This window comes from Abramis brama, assembly GCF_963993115.1.
Source record: "Abramis brama genome assembly, chromosome: 25".
Classification (NCBI taxonomy): Eukaryota; Metazoa; Chordata; class Actinopteri; order Cypriniformes; family Leuciscidae; genus Abramis; species Abramis brama.
In genome coordinates this window covers 26,279,582-26,301,379 of record NC_139987.1, presented here as the reverse complement: position 1 = coordinate 26,301,379, position 21,798 = coordinate 26,279,582, and the positions used below count along the sequence as shown (strand labels likewise).

The following is a 21,798-nucleotide window of genomic DNA, read 5'->3' as shown; positions in this document are numbered from 1 at the left end:
AACGATTACAATCATGATGACGTGATTGGCCTCTAAAAACACATAGAAAACGTACTAGTTGGGAACCTCTGCTTTAGAAAAAAGAAAAACATAATGGGTCATTAATTTGTGTTCAGTGATTCTCCACTGGTTTTGATTCTCGACCCTGATTTTCTATATTTGACATCAAGCAGTGGCTATTTTAGACGAGGTGATCTCGGTATATTGTTGTGCCTGAATTATTTCAGAGAGATCCGAGAGGGAAGACAATAGTGGCACAGGTTGTTGGGATTCACAGAACGCACCAGTTGAGCGTCGTCGCTGTCAACACGCCGCGTCGGTGCCAGTGGATTTAGCTCTGTCTGCGGTTAAACGGATTGCTAAATGATGGGACAACGCATTCATCAAGGTGCTTCCCGTCTCACTGGACCTCAGCCAACGGCAGACAAGACGATGGAGCCGTGACCCTGAAACACGAGCGCCGCTAATAGTCTAATTACACGAGCTACGTCAAGAGTACATAGACAGCAAACACAAACGCTCTCATTCGAAGAGAAAGAGAGGAAATCCAACGCTGATCCGACCACCAACTCGCCACAATATGATCCCTTTTAAGCTCTGAGGCTTGATAGGATGCCAAGTGGCCCCGTGTCGAGTCCCTTGAAATGAACTGTGCTAAAAAGACTTGTGTTCAGTGATTCTCAACTGGTTTTGCTTCACGTCCCTGATTTGATGCATTAGACAGTGGCTGAATACTGTGTATGTAATGTAAATGATCAAAGTTTTCAGCATCATTACTCCAGTCTTCAGTGTCACATGATCCTTCAGAAATCACTCTAATATGATGATTTGATGATCGAGAAACATTTATGATTATCAATGTTGAAAACAGTTGTGCTGCGTCATATTTCATTTTCATACCCCCCCCCCCCATTATTTATTTGAAATGTAAATCTTTTGTAACATTATAAATGTCTTTACTGTCACTTTTGATCAATTCAATGCATCCTTGCTGAATAAAAGTATTAATTTCTTTCAAATAATAAGAAAATCGTATTGTCCCCAAACTTTTGAATGGTATAGCAAAAATAAAATAATTACATCATTTTTGGAATATATATATATATATCACATTTTAATGCATTAAGCATTTTTTTTTCTTTAATTATAGCATTATATATCAAAAAGAAAATATAATTTTTTAATAAATTTTTGCATACAGCAAACATGCATTTTATAATTATTTTTCTTAAACTCACCAGTGCTGGTGACCTCACCAGGCTTCTTAATTAGCTTAACTAACAATACTTCTGTGGTCGACCACCTTTACCACAAAACACCATGATGGTTGCCTGACCAGCCTCACCAGCTTTTTTTGTTTGTTTCTTCCTGCAGGGAAGATGCAACAGTTTAGCACTGGCATATGAACAACCTGTGCATGTCAGGTGGTTTAAACCCATGCATGTCCCAATATCATTTCCTTTGATCTGATACGCCTCGTGCCACTCGCTTCCCCCCAGCAGCGGATTGGCTTTCTCACTCCGTAACGGCTAACGTTTCAGCCTCAGGTCTCTGTCTCCAGCCTCCTTATCAGGTAACCTACCTGCCGAAAGTCAACTAGTAGAGTAAAGCTTCGACAGCGGACCTAAAAAGCCACTCTATTGTAATGTAAAGCCTTGAGTCAATGCGAAACGCACAGACTCTAATGAGTGACCCAGCGGGGTAGCCATTAATTAGCTGAGATGGATAATTAGTAGTAATTAAGAGCGTTTTCACCATGCATGCACGTTTGTTGTGTCAGGCATTGCGTCAGCTGAGCCAATTTGTAAAGGTTTGGGTTAATTATTTTAGAAAGTGAATCAGATACTTTTGAGTCCGTCATCTCATTAAGCATGTGAATGACAGGGGCCACGGAGCAGGTAACCTCGCCGCTTCCCGTTAGATCCGGAATCTAATATGGAGATGCAGAAATTACAGACAGGGCACGGGATGAATTATTCAGTCAAGACTGCCAGTTCACTGATTAATTAATCATCAAGCACCTCTCTGCTGGGGTTTATCTGAGAGCCAGGCAAATGGACTGTTTGCATTTTGCTGGATCTCTTTGTAGCGCTGGCTACGAGTTTCAATCAGCCAGAGACTTCAGAGTCATAAACATAAACGAGTGAGTAGAGATGTCGACTTGAATTTTGCATTTATCCTTAAAAACGGAGTCTGAAAGCAAAAGGGAAGTTGCAGCACTGCTAGAATTCAGCACACACCTGTCGAAACGAGCCGGTGTCACTCGTTGATATCACAATTATTGTGCATTTCATCCTTACCGAAGCAATAAACACTAAAACAATGAGATCCTGCTTTTAACTGTGGTAAAACTCATTGTACCGCATAGAATCCAGTAGTTTCATGCTAACAGCGGCAATAGCAGTGTTCATTAAATACATTTATTATTTCTCACTAAATAATGCATTAACTAACAATGAACAATACATGTTTCCCAGTACTGATTCATCTTTGTTGTTAAATGTTAATTATTATCTCATGTCCATTAAATAATTAACAGATACAACTTTTGATTTAAGTAATGCATCATGAAATTTACATTAACCAAGATTATTAAATGCAAATATTATTAAATACAAATATTTATCCTTGTTCATGTAACTAATGTGCTTTATTACATTTACTGTAAAGTGTCACCAAATTAACTAAAATTCATTATTTACATATAGATCATCAGTCTAAATGCAGGCTGATGATGTTGTTTTAATGGTTTGTAGTAACTTAATTACTATTGCGTTAGGGTTAGTGCTTTAAGTGACCAGACTTATAATTTTTGGTAACAATAAGGTCAAATTAGTTAACATTAGTTCATGCAACACTCACTCACTAACTAACCAACCAAGCAATAGATTTGTATTAACTGTTTTGGTCACACTTTAGTTTAGGATCCAATTCTCACTATTAACTATTAACCACAACTTTTGCCTCAATAAACTCTTAATTACTGTTTATTAATAGTTATAATGTAGTTGTTAAGTTCATGTATTAGGTGGATTAAGGGATGTAGAATATGATCATGCAGAATAAGTCATTAATATGTGCTTTATAAGTACTAATAAACAGACAATATATCCTAGTAATAAGCATGCTAATAAGCAACTAGTTCGTAGTGAGAATTGGCCCCTAAACTAAAGTGTTATTAATCTTTGTCATTAAAGTACAACTGTTCATTGCTAGCAGATTAATAAATGCTTTAGAAGTATTGTTCATTGTTAAATCATGCAAACTAATGCTAACAAATGGAACTTATTGTAAAGTGTTACCCAATTAACTAATATAAGCATCATTAGACATTCATTAGACAAAATGCAGGCTGTTTGAATGGTTTGTAGTAACTTAATTACTATTAGAGTTAGGGATTTAAGTGATCAGGCTTACAGTTTTAACCTGGCGGACAATAAGAGGCTGTTCAGTATCAGAGCAATGCACTTAAACAAGTTCAACTGATACACAATCACAGGTATACCGTAATGATTTTTGAGCCATTTTATATGTTTCCCCCCTAACTAAAGGTATCAACTACAAGTCTGAGGTGTTGAGGCATTGATAGCGCAGATTTGGTCCAAAAGGAGCTGAGTTTTCCTGCACTAATCAAAGCTCAGGGAGCTGAATGAGTCTCGGGTTACAGCGAGGAGTTCGCAGCTGCCTGGCAGAAGACGACGGCAGGAGGCCTTCGCTCGGTGTGACGGGGGGGGGGGGGGGGGGGGGGGGACGCTCAGTGGGCCGTCAGCACAGCTGCTTTCTTCAGTCCATCACAGACCCCCAGCTCCTGACACGCTGAGGCCTTCTCTCGGAGACAGGGAGAGGTCAGCCAGCAGCTAAAGGTGGGGGGCTTTGAGGAATTGGAGGGAAAGGGAGTGAAAAAGAGAGAAAAGAGGCGAAAAGAAAAAGCTGTATTGATGTTTCCACCCCTGAATCCCAAGCCATGTTGAGTCATACGTACGGCAACCGACCAAGAGCCACAAGTCAAGCTCGTGGGGGGAAGGGGGTCCACCAAATCCATATCCATATGGTCTGGATCATGAGCGGTCCTCAACTGGCGGGTCGCGACCCAAAAATGCCTCGCAGGTCTGTTTGGAAAGGGTCACAAAGAGTGAAACGGTGTTCAACGCGAATAATGCAGAAAAAGTAGTGTAAGTAGCTTTTGATATACAAGCATCTGACAAATGCATATAAAATTAGGCTTAAACGATTTCTGTATTGTTAAAGGTTGAAATCATCTGTAACTTGGTAGAAGCCAGTCAAATTAGATGAATGCCAACCTGAACAAAAATATCCAGGATAAAAGAAAATACAAACCAAATTACATCCAAATGAGGATGAACACTGCGCTGCAAACACCATTATATTGCATATTTATGCATTTGTCCAAAATTACAGGAGTGCATTCTGGCTAAATGTTTTGCAAGCAACATATTGTAAGATAATAATAATAAAACAATAAAAATGCACATATATATAAATGTAGTTCAAACAATAGATTCAGCTTTCAGAGACTGCAATGCAATGCAACATAAGGCTCTTTGGATAAAAACATCTGCTAAATGTATGTGCAACTTATAAAATGCATACCTGGATAACAGTACATGCCAGAATGCATAAATGTAAATGTAAGCATGTCATCATAGCAGATGTTTTACCAGTTCCTGGTTGTTTTTGGGGGCTCTTAAAAGTGTGAAATTGACGTCACAGCTCAGAACAGTCGCTTAATGAAGGTCTCGTGGTGCCATCAGTCAATCAGCACTGTCAGGACGTAATAAACGCAAGGTAATTAGTCACATGACATTTACGGCTGAGGTGATTGACTAAAACAATGTGCAAAAGTTGCATGCAGTGTGTTTCCAGCTGAGCTGATGAATGGGAACGCTAACGGTTAGAGAACTCCAGGTATTGACATGCTTGCATTTTTTTTCAAAGAAAGCATTTCACCATAAATAATTTGGTTCTCATATTGAGTCACGACTTGATATCCAATTTAAAACCAGGATCCTGAAGCAAAACCAACGCAAGGGCCGCTGGTCAGAATGATCTACGACCTGCCAAATAAATCAGCGGCACACTTCGCATGCACATATTTAATGCAAATGCAAATGTTAGTAAATGTCTTCAATGACATTTAGCGCTTTTACTTTCTCAATGAAGGCTCTATATAACAATCAGTCAATTACGTCTTGTGGTCTCCCTCCCACCGCACGGCCAGATAAGGCACATGGAAGTCTTTACAACCCATCCAAAACCATTAGAGATAATAGAAGCGTTAAGTGAATCCAAGCAGCCTGAAGCGGCCAATGCCACCGGGTTCCTCGGCCCATAGAGCGCAAACAAAAGGAAGTTTCAGACGACCCGGGTACGCGTCCACCCTAACGGGGACCGAAAGAAAAAAATTATAAAGATTGCGAAGCATTCCCAAGCACAAGAGATCCTCTCCATCCCCCTTTCCTCATGCTCTCCTGAAGAAGAAACGTCTCTCTTTTCAGGCAGCTTGCTTTTGGATGAGCTCTCTTTAAAAAGATAGCAAAATCTTTGTTTATTCCCATTGTTCAAGGGGTGGGGGGTGGATTTTCCCCCTCTTTCTCTCTCTATGCTGATTTCCATCGGCTCTGCCCAGCTATTTAAGTGTGCATTGTGAAGGCTGACCTATGAAAAATTCAGAGGACAGACAAGAGACCCAAGCCAGTGGCCCTCCACTGTTGGGCTCCTTGGGGATCGCTGGACTGTGGGAGACACTGCCATTTGCACACCAATTGCTGAATCCCATTCTTGAAGCCAAGCTGGGCTTAGATACCCCTCCTTCTCCTCCTCCTCCTCCTCCACTTTCTCTCCCGTTCTCCAGCAGCCCCACCATGGTGTTCCTCTGTGAGGGGAGATGAATAGGAAAACCTGCTTTGGGACTGAATGAATGCACAGACTGTCAAAGCTCTCAAAGGCCTGCAATTTTAGAGCCACTTGTGTTGCATATTAACATGTATGTGAGGACTAAACCATGTGGTCGAGCTCCGGCCAACACACGCGCTGGGGAACGGCAAAACGATTGGCGTCTTAAACAAACATGCGTCGCGGGTTTGAAGAGCGCGAGCGCTATCTTGCCTGGAAGAGCCAAACGGCTTAATGTTGGATGCTGGACAAATCAAATCAGTTTTTAATAAGCTTAAGTGAGACGTAATGACATCAGGAGGGCGGATTAATTAAAACGCAGAGAGATCGATCAAACCCAACTCTTAAAATGTGCAGATCTAATTTAAGCGCTTATAAACTCGTCTTGTCTGTGCTTTAAATCGACAAACTTTTTTTTTTTCATGCTGTCGATGACTGATGCAACGCCGAAACCAAATGAGTTTGTAGTAAAAGCAGCTCTCATAATGATAATCAACAATTGTAAAAGCAGAGGTTTGCAGTCATCTCCAAATGGGAAAACTGTCTCACTGTAGCTCCAGTAAATTGGAAAAACAAGAGCAAGAATGTCTGGCGCCAGCCAAAGAAAATGCACCTTCGGCCTAACTGCACTAGGACATTTTTCAGACTGCGTTTCCTGTTAGAGATTCCGTCTCTGAGACGGTGCGTCACACTTGGGAATCAGGATCGCAGCGGTATTGACTCCTCGCGCTGCAACAGAGACGCAAATATCAAAGACGTGTAAAGGGCACAAAACACACGACTGATGATACAACACTGTGACATCGCAACTGAAACGTAGCATTTATCTGAGTTTTTGTTGCATTTATGTGCCATTCTCATATCTCTAGCTTGAAAATCAAGTGACTAACTTACAACTGGTGGGGTACAACCAAAGAAAATTATGAATGTTTTTTTTTTTTTGGTTGCAATTTATTTTACAGTCCTGTTCCGCATGTACATACTATGTACTTACTGCAATTACAATAACTGGGTTATAGCTAGGTACTAAACCTGAATCTACCCCCTAAACCCCTGGTAGTTAGCTTATATTACACAGTATACCTATGTACTGTAAAATAAGGTGCAACAAAAAAAATCTGTTGCGGGTCTGATTATTAACAGCAAAAGGCAACTAATTATATAATGATGCATTAGGCAAATAAAATGAGTATTATCAACTTGTAAAAGAGAGAAAAAACACCATCTAAATTATCTTTTAATCTTTAAAGTCATGCATGCAAGATGGTAACACTTTAGTTTATGGTCCAATTTATTAGTACTTATAAAGCACATATTAATGCTTTATTCTGCATGACCATATTCTACATCCATTAATCTTACCTAAACTTAACAACTACCTTACTAACTATTAATAAGCAGTAATTAGGAGTTTATAGAGGAAAAAGTGGTAGTTAATAGTGAGAATTGGACCCTAAACTAAAGTGTGACCATCCATATATATATATATTTATATATATGTATATATATTTATATATACACACAGACACACACATTTTTTGGTCATGTTACTCAATACAGCCAACAGTGTCCGGTGTTTGTTTCAAGTATTCGTCTGGTAGCTCACATTTCTGCTGATGTTTATGCATTTACAAAGTTGTTTATTCCATATTAATAATTTTGCATATTCCTCTGGGGCCTGTGCAGTTCATGGTAATATTACTGCATTTCAATATTGTGTTTCTGTTCAATATGTGTCCTTAAAACAAAACCAGTTGAGGAGCAGTGAACTATAACATCTTCTCAGTGTAATCATCACATGATGTGTGCATACACATGAACATTATACATTCTTCTAGGAAACGTGAGGTTTGGAAACGGCCCATAGTTGATTTGCAAACATGATAACTATTGCACTGTATGCTCAAAATTTCACTTCACATCCTTGAACGAGTTCCACTATCAATAAGCAATGATTTACGTAAAGAATACCGGAGTAATCACGATCAATACTCCAGAGACTTCAGCAGTCTCCAAGCCCGTCCAAACCACTGGAGATTTGTAGCCGAGCATTTCACAAACAGTCTCCTCGTTTGACTCCTCTCTCTCTCTCTCTCTCTCTCTCTCTCTCTCTCTCTCTCACTCCCAGTTGAAACTATTTTCCCACTGTTTAAGATTAGTTCAGGGTAAACATAAAGAAGGCATTTCTCAGGCATATCTCGAACCCGGTGCCCCCTTAATCAAACAAAAATGGATCTAATCATACAGAAAGCGCTTAAAACAATTTAGGACCTTGAAGCGGTAGCCCTCGCTACAGACAGAGCGTGCTAATTTAGCTTCTCTCACGGGAAGAACGCCACAATTCATAGGAAAATATTTAATGAGATGACAGCTGAGGATTCAGAACAGAACATTCGGAGGAAAAGGCATAATTTACAACATATTTATTGTTAATAAGTGATTCATAATATACAGGTTATTTACAAAAAAAACTGCGGGCACAAATAACTTCACTTTAAGCTTCGTGTATATCACAATAATGAAAGAAAAAAAAAAAAAACGGAGAAAGGAGGTAGAACAAGGAAACAGAGAGGTGTCGAAGACCAAAAAATTGGTTAAAGACCTTTTTCTCTCCAGAAGAAAACCCATTTTCTTAAAAGGAAAGTCTTTTGTCTTCAACCATTGTCCTCGCTTGAATAGCCTGCCAATTCCGACTAAACATATTCACCATCAGTTGGTTTAAAGGCAGAGGGAAGCTCAGGGTCTCAATGGAGGCTTGGTAAAGAGGGAAAACCCAAGCAAAGGAGAGTTTCGACTTGAAACAATGGCATTCCGATGCCGGCCAGGCAGGTCACAAAGGGATGTTCTCAGGGTGAATATCAAATTTCCAAAAACAGTAGGGAGAGGACAGAACCCCCACTGGCCTTTTAAAGTCAAAAGGTTGACCCACCACAGACACACGGAGACTGTGCTGGAGACCCTGGAGAACGGGAAGCTTTAGAACTCGTGTGACGGAATTCTGTCTTTACTGGGAATTCCGAGGAGTTCTGAATCATAACATAACCGAAAAAGATGCTCTCCGTTGGACACCAGTAAAGGAGCTTTGTTGAACAAACAGGGATAATAAATATTTATAGAGAGAGCGGCACGCTCTTGTACTAACTAGTTAAACCCCCACTTGCAAGTCTTAAAAAAAAATGAGGTAATCCCAGCAAAAAAAAATGGATTTAGAAGATAAAAATACACTAAAAGCAATTGAGCCTCGCTGTCCAAGATTCCAGTCTGGTGTGCTTGTGTATTTCCTGTATCCCATTGTCTCTCCTCTCTCCAGTCAATCTACAGAGGTTTTGTTGGCCCGAAGACTTGCTCTACGGACACCCGGAGAGCTTTGCGGCTTCTCTGGGGCTAGTAAAAAAAAAGAAAAAAAAGAAAGAAAAAAAGTATCCAATTACTGCTGGAAAACACCAAGCCAGCCATCATCATCATCCTTACAGTTACGGAAAGCAGCCAGCGAGGTCCCAAAGTGGTTGGAGTTGTTCTGGATGAGTTTAAGTCGCATCTGGAAGTGAGAGGAACAGCAGGGGCCCCTCATCCCACCCCCATCCCCGCGTCCCGAGGTTTTCCGGACACCGCGGGTGGTTTCCTCCAGGTCCCACCCCCACCCTCACCGCGAGATCGAGCAGCACCTGTGGAGAGACGCGACACATGTCAATCATCCCGTCGCCATGGAGTCGCCGCCGACGGCTCGCGGGAATATCGACGGGAGCCGGCGCTCGAGCGGCGGGAGACAGATGGCACCGCGTCTGCGGATCGTTCCGTGGAAATTAAGCGAGTCGGTGCAGATCGTGGCGCGGCCTTCGTTCCTGAAGCCGTTTTCTCATTTAATAATAAAATTAAGAGTTTAAGCCTTGAAAGCAAATCAACAAGATCTGAGATGAACCATGATATTACAAACGCTGATTGAACGCAATTACATATCCCATAATGCACTGCGAATGATGAAAACATTGGTACAATATAAAGCTATTGACTTAAATGATTTATTATTAGTATAAAACTAAATATTTTATAATAATATCAGGGTTATTAGTTACCAAAAACAAGAGAAAATAAATTATATATATATATAGTTTTATGATGAAATATATATATATATATATATATAAAAATTCAAACATTTTTGTTTACTTAAAATAGAATAAATATTTCTCATAATCATTTAGTTTAACTTGATGTACCAAAATAAAATTAAAACTGAAATAAAAACTAAATAGATAAAAATGACAAAAACATAAAACTTCAACTAAAACAGAAAATATATAAATAAAACAAACTCAAATTATTAATATTAACTTAATAGTATCTCTTAAGTAGCATTATTATAAAATGTATTATGCACAACATATGTATTTGTAAATATATCATAATCAGTATGTTTAAAATCATTATATTTTATGTTTATTGCAAAATATTCCGATATACTAGTAGTTTTAGAGTGTGAGGAGGCGGACTCGATTACATCATCCGCAATGCTTCATGGGAGTGGGCGGCGACTGATGAGCTTTTATGGAGCAAATTCTGTTTCCATGGTAACAGTGCGTTCTCTGATTGGTGGATCACTCTCTTAGTTCTTCACGGAAAATTTGGCTAGTAAACACACTAATTTTTGCTTATGAATATGAAATCACACCAGCAAACATCACTTAACCTCAAGAGCTCATGTTAAAAGTCATCAATTCTTTTTTTTAAAAAACACTTCTGAAACCGGAGCGATTGATATATCTGATAGATTTGATTGTCTTACCTTTTTTTTCTTCAGTAATACGCTAAGGAGAGCCATCAGAGGAGCGCTCCTACCCATGCCCTGTGAGGAGATACAAGGGAAAAACGTATTAAAATCACATCACTAATGTTTAGAATTAAACATATGCAAGGTTGACACATTTCAGTGACTTCAATTCTGTCTTCTCTCATATCCTGGCCAGTCTTTTCCATATGATGAAAGCTCTAAAATGATTTGCACACTATATAAGTCATTTTATACATGTCTGTGACTTGCATTCCAGAGCGACTTATTTAATGTAATTAATGTCAAGCATAGCATAACACGTGCAAACTGCACATCTGTATTTGTGCCGAATGAGAGACGCACATCAGCACAAGTTTATCTGAAATGCACATTTCTCACAGTTTCGCTTTAAATAAATTGGTTTAAAATGAAATTTGCTTGATTATATTTGGTTACACTTTATGTTAAGATGACACAGTTACATTGTACTTCCTCAAATAAGTACTGAGTAATATTCATTAACTATGTACTTAACTATGATTTAGGGTTAGTTACTTGTAATTATGCATAATTTACTCTTATTACTATTGTACGTCACCTTTAAAATAAAGTGCAACCATATATTTTTCATTCCTGTTTGTTGTGAATTCTGTTAAACTTAAAGGATTTGTTGTGGATTGAAGGGAACCAAAATACAAGTTTACAGTGTTTATAATGTTTGAAAACATTTAATTTTCTGGTATTTCACATCATTTCTGAATGTAATAATAAAACTTGTATGTCTTTTTTTTTTTTTTTCTCAGAAAAACCGAATCTTTAGATTAGGGTCCAATCCAATTCCCATGGTTAACTAACTATTAACAACAACTTTTGCCTCAATAAACTCCTAATTACTGCTTATTAATAGTTCGTAAGGTAGTTGTTAAGTGTAGGTTGGATTAAGGGATGTAGAATATGATCATAAGGCATTAATAAGTGCTTTATAAGTACTAATAAACAGACAATATCCCGGAAATATGCATGATAATAAGCAACTTAATAGTGAGAATTGGACCCTAAACTAAAGTGTGACCAGATTTTCTTGTAAGCATATTGCGTAGTTGTCGATTGTTTTATATGTTATATAACTCAAATGACAAATTACGTGACACTTTTTGGCCAAACAAGAAATTACGAACACGTGCAAAAACAAGCGAGAACCAACAAATATGAATTGATCATGTTGTAGTCAATGTGAGCTTTTTGTTTTTCTATGCATTCTTTTTCTAGCTGTAGTTTGCCAGATAATATTTTTTTTTTCTCTCCGATAATTACCTCAACCAAGTTCAGGGTCTCGTTCTTCCCTCATATTTCCTCATAATTTGATGGAAATAGAACAATTTTTCAATATCCCTTTTGGCCACTTTTTATTCCAAGTGCCTGTTCACAGTTCACTTCATATGGAAAAGAGCAGCCAGGACACTCTTCAAACTCTCTTTTACGCACGTAACCGTTAATTTCTGCCAGAACTGTTCTCATCTTCGTGCGAATCATCCCGACAGTGCAGACTTCATTACTCAAACGCCAGGATTGTGTCCATATCATTGTTAAGCGCTTATATCGCGGGTCTCTCAACGGCAGCCAGCAGAACTGCGGGGGAACGCAGTGGGTTCCTCCCCACACAAGAGCGTGGAAATAGCTTGGCACCGGCACGCTCTTTTACATAAACTAGTCCCTCTAGAACCTGTTTTTATATGCTGTTATATGGTTTGAATTTCCATTGACAAATTAGAATGAAATTATTCTAAAATATTCTAAAGAGAGCGCGGGACCCCGGCCAAGGGATATGAAAGAGCTTTTCACAGTTTCGAGGGCCCAGAGCACTAAAGGAGTTTCACATCAGAGCCCCGGGGCCGATTCCCCCCCTCACCCGTGGACAGGGATCGCCTTCATGAGCGCCGGGCCTGAATCTGGAAGAGGGGAAGGACTGGGAACGAGGGCCAGCTGTGGGGCCCAGTCTGTCTGGATGGCTGACTGCTCTGTCTGGCTCTTAGACGGGTTCTCTTGGCCAGAGAAACACATGCACTAAAGCCTACGCATGGAAAAGCAACACCCTTCTGCTCCATACGCCGTTCACAGGCAGGCTCTGCTCACTCGCGAACGAGGGGGGAGAAACTTGTTGGTTTATGTTTCTGTGGGTGGGGTGGCTAAGAAGAAACATTAATGATCTTCGAGACACGTATGACTACAACAACATATGAGGTGACACGGAAAATCTGCATCTTGGCTCTGGGATGATCTAGCCGTAACGGTTCTGGGCGTTTAAAGCACTTTGGGGGGGGTTTTAAACACAAAAATGTAATTTTTTACTCACCACAAGTCATTTAAACTTATTTTAATTGTTACACTGAAACAAGCATGTTCTGTAAAGCTGCTTTGAAACAATTTGAGTTGTGAAAAGTGCTGTGCAAATAAACTTCTGTTAAACACAGAAATCTTTCCCTGCGACATTATTGCGTTAAATTACCAAAACGTTGACTAGAAATTAAATGTATTTGTATATCGTTTCGGAAACACAGGATACAGTAGTGGCCAAAATAAAGTCTGGCTTAAGAAAGATTGCCATCTTTACCCTTTATTCAAATATTATTAGGGTTTAGATTAGGGTTCAATTCTCACTATTAACTATGTCTTTTGCCTCAATAAATCCGTTAAATCCGTTTCAGAGCAGCTTTACAGAAAATCGTGATGTTAATGTTTATAATATCTTTAAAACATTTTAGTACAGCTGGGTGATAAAATATTAAAATATAGAGTTTTGATGGGAATATTCAGTGATAGATTATAGCACTTTTATGTCATAGATTGGCATTATTTAATAAATAAAAATCACCATGCATTTGATTTTATGGAAAATAGCAGCTTGGACATTCTTCCTAATATCTCCTTTTGTGCTTCACATAATAATAACAATATTAGGCAACACTTTATTTTACAGTTACATGTAGTTACTATTACTATAAATTGTGCTTCATTACAGGCAACTAACCTAAAACACTAGCCCTATAGTAAGTACATGTAGTAAATTATTAGGTTACACTTTATTTTAAGGTGTTATTGTTACAGTGTAATTATATATTTAAGTACTGAGTAATATTAATCAACTACATGTACTTACTATAGGGTTAGGGCAGGATTAGGATTTGGTTGAGGGTTAGTTGCATGTAATTATGCATAATTTACTGTTATTACTATGGTAAGTACATGTAACAAATGTAACACTAAAATAAAGTGCTACCAATTATTATTACTCACTACTCAAATGTATAATTACACTGTAACACAGACAGCTTAAAATAAAGTGTAACCTAATCATCACACAGGGCTGGTGAGTAAACAGTGAGAGAATTATTATATTTTTAGGTCAGCTTCTCCTTAATGTTCAGCATGGAGAGATGATGCACAAATCAAAGTGATGCGTCTGACGATACAGGCCTGTCCCTTGACAAAATGCTAAAGCGGAATTCAATACATGCCAAGACAAGACCATGTTTTTTCTTCTTCTCGTTTTCGCCCTGACATTCCTCACGGAAAAATGCAGTGTATCACACGGACACGAGAAGACACTAATTAATTCTGCTCGGCAAACAAACACTCCCACAAAAAGGTGTGCATCTGCACATGCAACGCTCACATTGCTATCGATCATGCAAACGGGAGATATTAGCTGAATGAATTTAATTACAAACAGCCCGTACTGTATGCAAATGACGACCACAATTACAACAGATGAAAACAACTGAGTACTTATGACAGATGAGAGAAAACGTTCAAAGCTATGGATGGTTATTTTAGGATATGCAACTTGCACACTGTCTTTAACAGAGCCACTGAGATATCTAGCTTTCCTGACAAACAGGGGAAATGTTCAAAGCGTATTTTTGCAAAGGACCTGCAAGTTACACAGCGTTTGGAGTGTACACTGTTTGCTCATATTTTGCACACAGATATCAAGCCCTCTTTTCTCCTCACATCACTGACGTCCCTTCCTCACAAAACGCATCCCTATACCTGTGTTTCTGGAGTGTTGTTCTGAGTCGCTCTCCCAGGAGACCATTGCATCTTCTCCTTTGTTTTCTGTCTGTTCTGGCCTTTTAGTGTTTATTCTCAGAGCCACAAAGCTGTCAGAATATCCGACAGCATCTGACAACCTTCTCCATTTATTAGGCAAAATAGTGAGAGAAAAAAAAAAAAGAAAAACGCTCAGAGTTGGAGATAGCTAGGACTTTTTGATCGGACTGCATTCTGATAGCATGCTTCTTTTTTTTTGCAACTTACATCTGTTCTAGATTTGGTCAAGATCACGCTCCTGAAATTATTGCAGTTTTTAAATGATAAAATATCTTCATTTAGCTGGTAATGATACAAAAAAAAAAAAAAATACAAAAAGGTGTATATATATATATATATATATATATATATATATATATATATATATATATGAAGAGTTCAGATGCAAAAGCCTCTAAGTGCCATCTGAAATTTTCTTCTAGAATGAATTTAAGTTCAGTAATTTCACTTAAATGACAATTAATAGGTCATTTTCATTGCCATTTAAGTGAAATTACTGAACTTAAATATACGAGCTTGATAAAAATGATCATTCTAGAAGAAAATTTCAGATGGCACTTAGAGGTTTTTGCATCTGAACTCTTCATATATATACACACACACACACATATAAATATAAAATAAAAATAAAAAGCATATAACAAAATACAAACAGCTAAAGTGATCAAAACTGCTGCAAAAAGTCAAATGTGCACAGAGAAAAGGCTACTGCATTTCTGAAAAAAACATGTCTTTTTTTTAAACTAAAACAAAACTCAATACCCCGTGCAAAAGATGGAAATAGAGATAAATGCATAAAACAGATTTGTGGTCTCTGGTGTGTTTGTTGTGAAGGGAATACCGTGCAACTGGCTGTCTCAACGCTTTTGGAAGTTTTAAGTTACAAGCGCTTGAGATATTCCTGTAAAAAGAAAATAATGTCGACCCTCCAGAAAATCAAACACATCCCCTCATGAATATGATGCCACACGTCTGATTATGACATATCTGATGGCGCGCAATTACAGGACCGAAGGGACCAATCAAGAAGCATGAAGTGACAGAAAGGAGAATTTGGAGTTAAAACCACATTGAATCTTGGCCTTGCGCCCGACGTATGCGTTTAACTCTCACACACCACGTTTGTTATCAGGTCTCAAGGGTTAATATCGCCACTGCGAGCTCTAACGTGCCTGTAGTCAAATTAATCGCAAAATTGGCTGCACTAAACCTCCTCAGACAATGTTTGTTTCCAAAATAACTCAATAACACCAGTGTCTTTGCCGTGGCATTCAACGAGAAATTCAGGGAACTGGAGCTGTGTGACCTACGATGCTCTTGACTGATATTTTACACCGTTGACAATACATCTGAACAGCCGTGTAAAGTTTCTAGTAAATAATTTCATAAGAAAGCCTGGGGTAAAAACACTTACGCTTCCCAGGAACATATTAAACACTGGAGACATATTTTCACTGTTTACAGAATAAAACTGCTCCTTACTGAATGTTTTCAGTTTATTTGCACTTTAATTTAAAACACACACACACACAAAAAAAGGATCTGTAGTTAAGATCTGAATGCACTTCACTCTCAGTAAAATCTTAATTAAAGATCCTGTCTGTGCAAGATAAAAATGTAAGAGTCAAAACATTTAGTTTGTATAATGTTAAACTCCTAAAATGTAGGGTTTAACAATGCATTGTAGTCACTTGCATGTCTTAAATGTCTAAAATGAAGTAAAAATTGCTAAAAAAAAAAGTAATAGCAGTGGTTTCTCCTGTTAGTGCTACTAATTTCTCTCTCTCACACACACACACATATATATTTATATGACATTTATAATAAAATTGCAATTTGTTTTTGCAAATTGCAGAGCCCAACAAACTTTCTCTGCTGTCAGTGGGTTAATTATTATTTTGCTTCCTGTTTTCTGTCAGCTGAAGACTGAGTGTTTTAAAGTGTGCTAATTAAAGCTCACTTCTGGGTGACAGATTAGTTGTAAATGGGTCCCTGTGCCTGAGGTTAAGCTACCTTGGGTTGTTCATTATTCAACCATTAAGCCATCAAAGTAAACTCAACAGTCCATAAAAACACCAATTCATCAAGCTCTCACTGCAAGTCAATGAAGTTTACCTTCTTTGTTGTCACTCTGGCCCCGTGCTCGATCCCAGAATCCCAGGCACTTTTCATTACTGGGGTCCTCTATCAGAGCCTTGTTTCCAGGGACATACCAGGTGGCATGTTGCTCTGTCATGAGAGAGTCAAGGTCAATGGTATTCACTGAGCCCTTGCCTGCGGCCGGGCTAGAAGTGGCCAAGGCGCACTCCCCGTTCAGACCGGCCTGGCACTCGGCCTTTTTCCCCGCTTTCCCTCCCATCGGCTGGTCCTCGGAGATGCTGAACTGCTGCCTTTGCAACTGGATCTGAGCCTGCAAAATCTCCAGAGGATGAACCTCGTCCTGGCCCGTGTTGCTCAGCGGCGTCCGCACCTGATCCATGCACGGGGCGTCGCTGTAACCCGCCCTGTTTTCAGAGTTACACTTCACGCCCGCTCTGCAAGGCCTCGGGTCCTCGGTGCTGTAGTTTGGGCTCGCTTCATCTAAATAATCCATGCACGGTGAAACGCCATCCGATTTGCCGACGCTTTGAATTCCACTGTCCATCGAGGTGGCGAGGTCGGGTTTCCCGAAAGAAGGGGAGACCAGCGACCTCTCCGGGGTCTTCCCTCGGCTCTCCAAGCCGATGCCCAAAGCCGAACCCTGCTGACTCGGACTCACGACGGGGTTTCCAGCGCCGCACGGAGGAGAGAAGTTTCCAGGACTGATGTGCCCACTGTCTCGCCTCTTCTTCCCTCTCCCCTTGCCTGTTGCCATTTTCCCCTCACACCCAGACTCCATGTTGTCGTTCGGGGAGAGGGTGCTCGCTTCCCTTTTCGCCATCTGGCCCGTACCACTTTGACCTGTCGTCGTATTGTTGTTGTTATTCCCAGAGCAAGGCGTTTGACTATTCTGAGAAGCATTGCTCTGGAAATACTCTGCCCCTGGGCCGCCACTGCCACTGCTATTTATGTCCTGCTCAACCTGACCTGCTTTGCGTTTGGCCTCATTTTGACTTTTCTTATTAAAAGTCACATTGAGGTTTGGGGCCCCAAGGCTGGCGATCATATTCTGGCAGGCCGTGGAAAGAGCTGCCAGACAGCTTTGGCCAAACACACTGTCTTTTGTACTGGCTTTGTTCAAATTCCCCAAAGAGAGGGCCCCAAGCTTATTGACTGACAGGTGCTGACTGGAGAGGTACTCGGGATGGGCGGGATAGTTCCCTGGAGAGGAGCTAAATCCTGGAGGATTGCTCTGGGGGGCTCCCTGTTGACTCGGCCCTCCAGGAGGGAAACTGTGTTGCCTTCTCATCGCCATTCCTCCGAATTCAGCCGGCCTCCTGTCCGACTGCATGTTGCTCTCATCAGGAGACTGCATCTGCAGAGGATTGCTGACATTATTCTCGAATGGATGATGCGCTCCGGGAGAATTCAAAGACTGCATGTCCATGCTTGTGATGCCTTGTCTAAAAATAATATTGTGTCCGTTCTCCGCCTGCTCCAAGGCATGCGTGTTAGTTTCTCTACAATGCTGCTGTGGCTCGGGAAACCATGAGTTTTCTTGAGGTAGGTGGGGGCTGTCAAAGTTTCCATGGAAATTTGCATGCTTCTTCTCGAAATTGGACTGAGACACACTGCCCAGAGGGCCTCGGCAGACCATGCCGTTTGATGTGACGTCCCCGTGGAGACTTAACTGTTGCAGGTCGGGTTGCCTCATTCTCTGTTGCTGGCTTCTCGATGCCATTTGTTTGATAATCATCGCTGCGTTTTGCCGGCGTTGCTGTTGTTGTTGCTGCTGCTGCTGAGGGCCGGAGCTCAAAGGTAGGGGGCCTGATGGAAACCCATCCGTCACATGAGATGTGAAGTCCCCCATGGGAGAGGGGAAAGCTGAGGGGGAGAGGTGGCTCTCAAGATTGGGCCGATTATGTAAGCTGTTGCTTAGGGGGCTGCAACTCTCTCCAGCAGAGCCATTTGGGAGATCAAACCGTGGCCTTTTCGCCATATTTAAATAAGGCAGTGAGCTGAGGTGAGGGTGATGTGGGGGTTGCGGGGCTAGTTGGGGGACATCAAACACCGGCTCCCCAAAGGGATGCATGTTGTGGTTATTCAGTCTGTGGATGGGCCGATCCAGGTGGCCGTGCTGAACGTGAACCATCGGGCCACCGCTTTGAACGTCCGCGTTGTTCGCGACATAGTCCGGCGTGTGATAAAACCGTGGAAGTGCAGGGGAACTGGGATTCTGCCTGGCAACCGGTCCAGGTCTTTGCTGCGCCATGAGGTGGTGCCTAGCGTTAACCCCTGGATCAATTTTCCCTCTGTTCCCGAATCGGTCCGAAAACACGTTTTGCTGAGGTAGCTGCTGGTCGACTTTCGAGCCGCCCATCATTGGCCCTCGGGAACCAGTTCTATTGCAAGTGGAAAAGGGACCCCCTGCCACTTGGTTCCCCGTTTCACAATAGGGCAGTTTGTGCTCTGAATTATCCGGGGTGGAGAATCCTGTCATATCGAAATTCCCCGTCAGAGGATCACAGGGAAAACAGTGCTCGGATCCCGCCATCCTGCCCTGTGGGAAAAGCCTGTAATGTTCAAGTCTGTGGGTTTCGGGGGACGAGGACGGCAGGCCGTGGAACGAAGCGGCGCGGTTCGGTGACTGGTCTAGTGGAAGACAAGGAGCTGGAACCGCATTGTTAGCGTTCGGATGGCCGTGTGGTTGAAACTCAGGCATGGCCGCCATTCTCTGTTGATGCTGTTGCTGTGAAATGCATTCTCGCGACTGCGCCTCTGCGAGCTGCTGACTGAATCCTCCTTCAAACATATGCGGGTGACCTGCGTTGCTGCTGTTGAAAGCCATGTGTCTGTCCCCATGCAGGCAAGAGGGGACACTGTCCTGATACAGATGTGAATGCTGCTCGTGGTTAGGAGCTTGATGGTTGAACGGTCCTTGCATGTGGAGTTGATGTTGTGGCTGAACTCCCATCGTGAGCATATCCCCATGGCCATGAGTCTGGAATCCATACTGGTCTCTATTTGAGACAAAGTTGAGTCCCTGCATAGGGGATTCATTTAGGGGACCCATCATCGGCTCCACTGCTACCGACGGCCCTTTCATATGAAATCCGGCACTGTTATAATTAGAGTTCATTTTCAGTCTACAGGGATTAAATTCCTTTTGTTTTTTTGTCACTGCAAATCAAAAAAAAAGAGATCAAATTAAATCAAACAAATCCATTTTTTTTTTTTGTACTTTCAAAGAATATTTGACCTCTCAGGAGCACACGTTAAGAGCTCATTTAATAATCCAAATAATTATATAATTTCAACAACACTATTTATTAATCGTTAAAAACAATATAAAGTTTTCGTTTCACATGCATGTGCATTTTGATAAATATTAAATGATGCGAAAGTATGAGATCGGATGACAATTGGAAGTACCTCAAATCCAGCACAAGCTTAAAAACGCGAAGTCCTCTATGGATATCCTTAATGCAACGATCCTGGAAAACGTGCATCTTAATAAAACTCCTCGTTTACATCATTATTCGATGCGTAACGTCCCCAAGTCGTTCAACACATATCCAGAGGAGTGCAGACCAGCGCGCGTAGCACATGTCCCATGTTCACATCTCCAATGCAATGCGCGCGATCCCGACGATATTCTATAATAAAAACACTTACATGCATTCAAAAGGAGTAAATGAATGCATTAAATCAGCGGTTCTCTGAGGAGAACTTCGCGCGTGCGTTCAGTCCAGCGAGGAGACCCAATGCGCCGCTGTGGGTGAGCGCGCGTTTATAAACTGGAGAGCCCAGGATCCCTTTTGTTGCCACAGTATGAAATGCATTTAGCACAAAAAATAATCGGCATTTTCTTTAATATTGTCCGTACTGTACGCGCTTTTCCATCAAAATAGTTCTGGCTCCAGGAAGATTTTCTCATTTATCCTTGTGTCGGATGTGTTGAGCCGCGGGCATCGGCAACAAGTTTGACATTCCCTCATCTGTTCCAGAGCTGATTCCTCACCAATGCCGACACAGGCACACATGCGCAGGGGGCGGGGCTTGACGCACAAGGGGCGGGGCTTTGCTTAAGGACGCTTAAAAGAGATGTATAACGCATTAATAAAATATAATAGATTAATAAGAAACAACACTTCTAGGTCTTAAACGTCTTTCACAAATAGAATATCTAGATGTCTAGGTATATGTATCAATAACAGCTGATAAAAATATCAAAACTAGAATTAGGCTAGCTAAATTAATTTTGTACATATCAAATAGTATCTATAGATTATTTTTTTTTAATTACACTGGGATTCATTTTTCTACCCACAAATCCACATATTATAAAAACATGTAAAGAAAAATATGAAACCTAAGCAAAATGTCTACGTGTGAAACACTAGATCTCTTATTTACATTTTTCATAATTTAAAACGCTTCAGCATAAATATTCAGTCATTCCCAAATCCTTCAAATAGCCATATTCCTTTATGCACAGATAATGTAGTAAATATGCATGAGTTAATTAGTAAATTAGCAGATGCATGAAACAGGCTTCATTTTCAAGCGGTGACGAATGGCAGCCAGAGATAATGAATGTGGGTTAATTTCCTGTAAGTAACCGGTTATTGTGATGTATTTTTAGACTCATTGCTGCAGCATGGGTCAAATTATGTATCTTAACAACAAAAGCTTTTTAATGCACAGTAATTAAGAAATTGTAGAAATAAAAACCTTATGCTACGAACTAGACTGGTGTCTCACAAACCACAACCATTAGGCTACTAAAAGGTTTTATGGTGAAATATAAGTGGCCATTTATTGATAGGTATGACTGAAGGAATTAAACTAATAGAGGGATAGTAAATGGAGAGCTATAGACGTGTTTTGTAGGTCCCTCTGGCCTCCATAAGAAATCATTACCTGCT

At 40.6% G+C, this 21,798-nt stretch overlaps 1 protein-coding gene across 4 annotated transcripts; it reads right to left on the bottom strand.

Annotated features, from left to right (window-relative positions):
* Positions 1 to 3,982: 3,982 nt before the first annotated feature.
* On the bottom strand, positions 3,983 to 20,887 carry mn1a (meningioma 1a). 4 transcript variants are annotated; one of them, XR_014604658.1, is made up of 5 exons: positions 20,303 to 20,876; positions 16,907 to 20,050; positions 10,697 to 10,756; positions 4,680 to 4,782; positions 3,983 to 4,109 (listed from the first exon to the last, which is right to left on the bottom strand). XR_014604658.1 is itself a non-coding variant. In XM_084104569.1 (4 exons), exons 2-3 carry the CDS (start codon positions 20,007 to 20,009, stop codon positions 10,746 to 10,748), a joined length of 3,114 nt encoding a protein of 1,037 aa, XP_083960695.1. In that variant the 5' UTR covers positions 20,010 to 20,050; positions 20,303 to 20,876; the 3' UTR covers positions 5,849 to 5,893; positions 10,697 to 10,745. The 4 variants fall into 4 exon arrangements, 2 of the variants coding, with proteins under 2 accessions (XP_083960695.1, XP_083960696.1); XR_014604659.1 differs by lacking the exons at positions 3,983 to 4,109; positions 4,680 to 4,782 and adding exons at positions 8,322 to 9,297; positions 9,385 to 9,578; XM_084104569.1 differs by lacking the exons at positions 3,983 to 4,109; positions 4,680 to 4,782 and adding an exon at positions 5,849 to 5,893.
* Positions 20,888 to 21,798: the final 911 nt, after the last annotated feature.

What these genes read in the sequence shown, in the direction of transcription:
- mn1a (XM_084104570.1), bottom strand. Translation starts at nt 20,009, where the DNA reads ATGAACTCTAATTATAACAGTGCCGGATTTCATATGAAAGGGCCGTCG.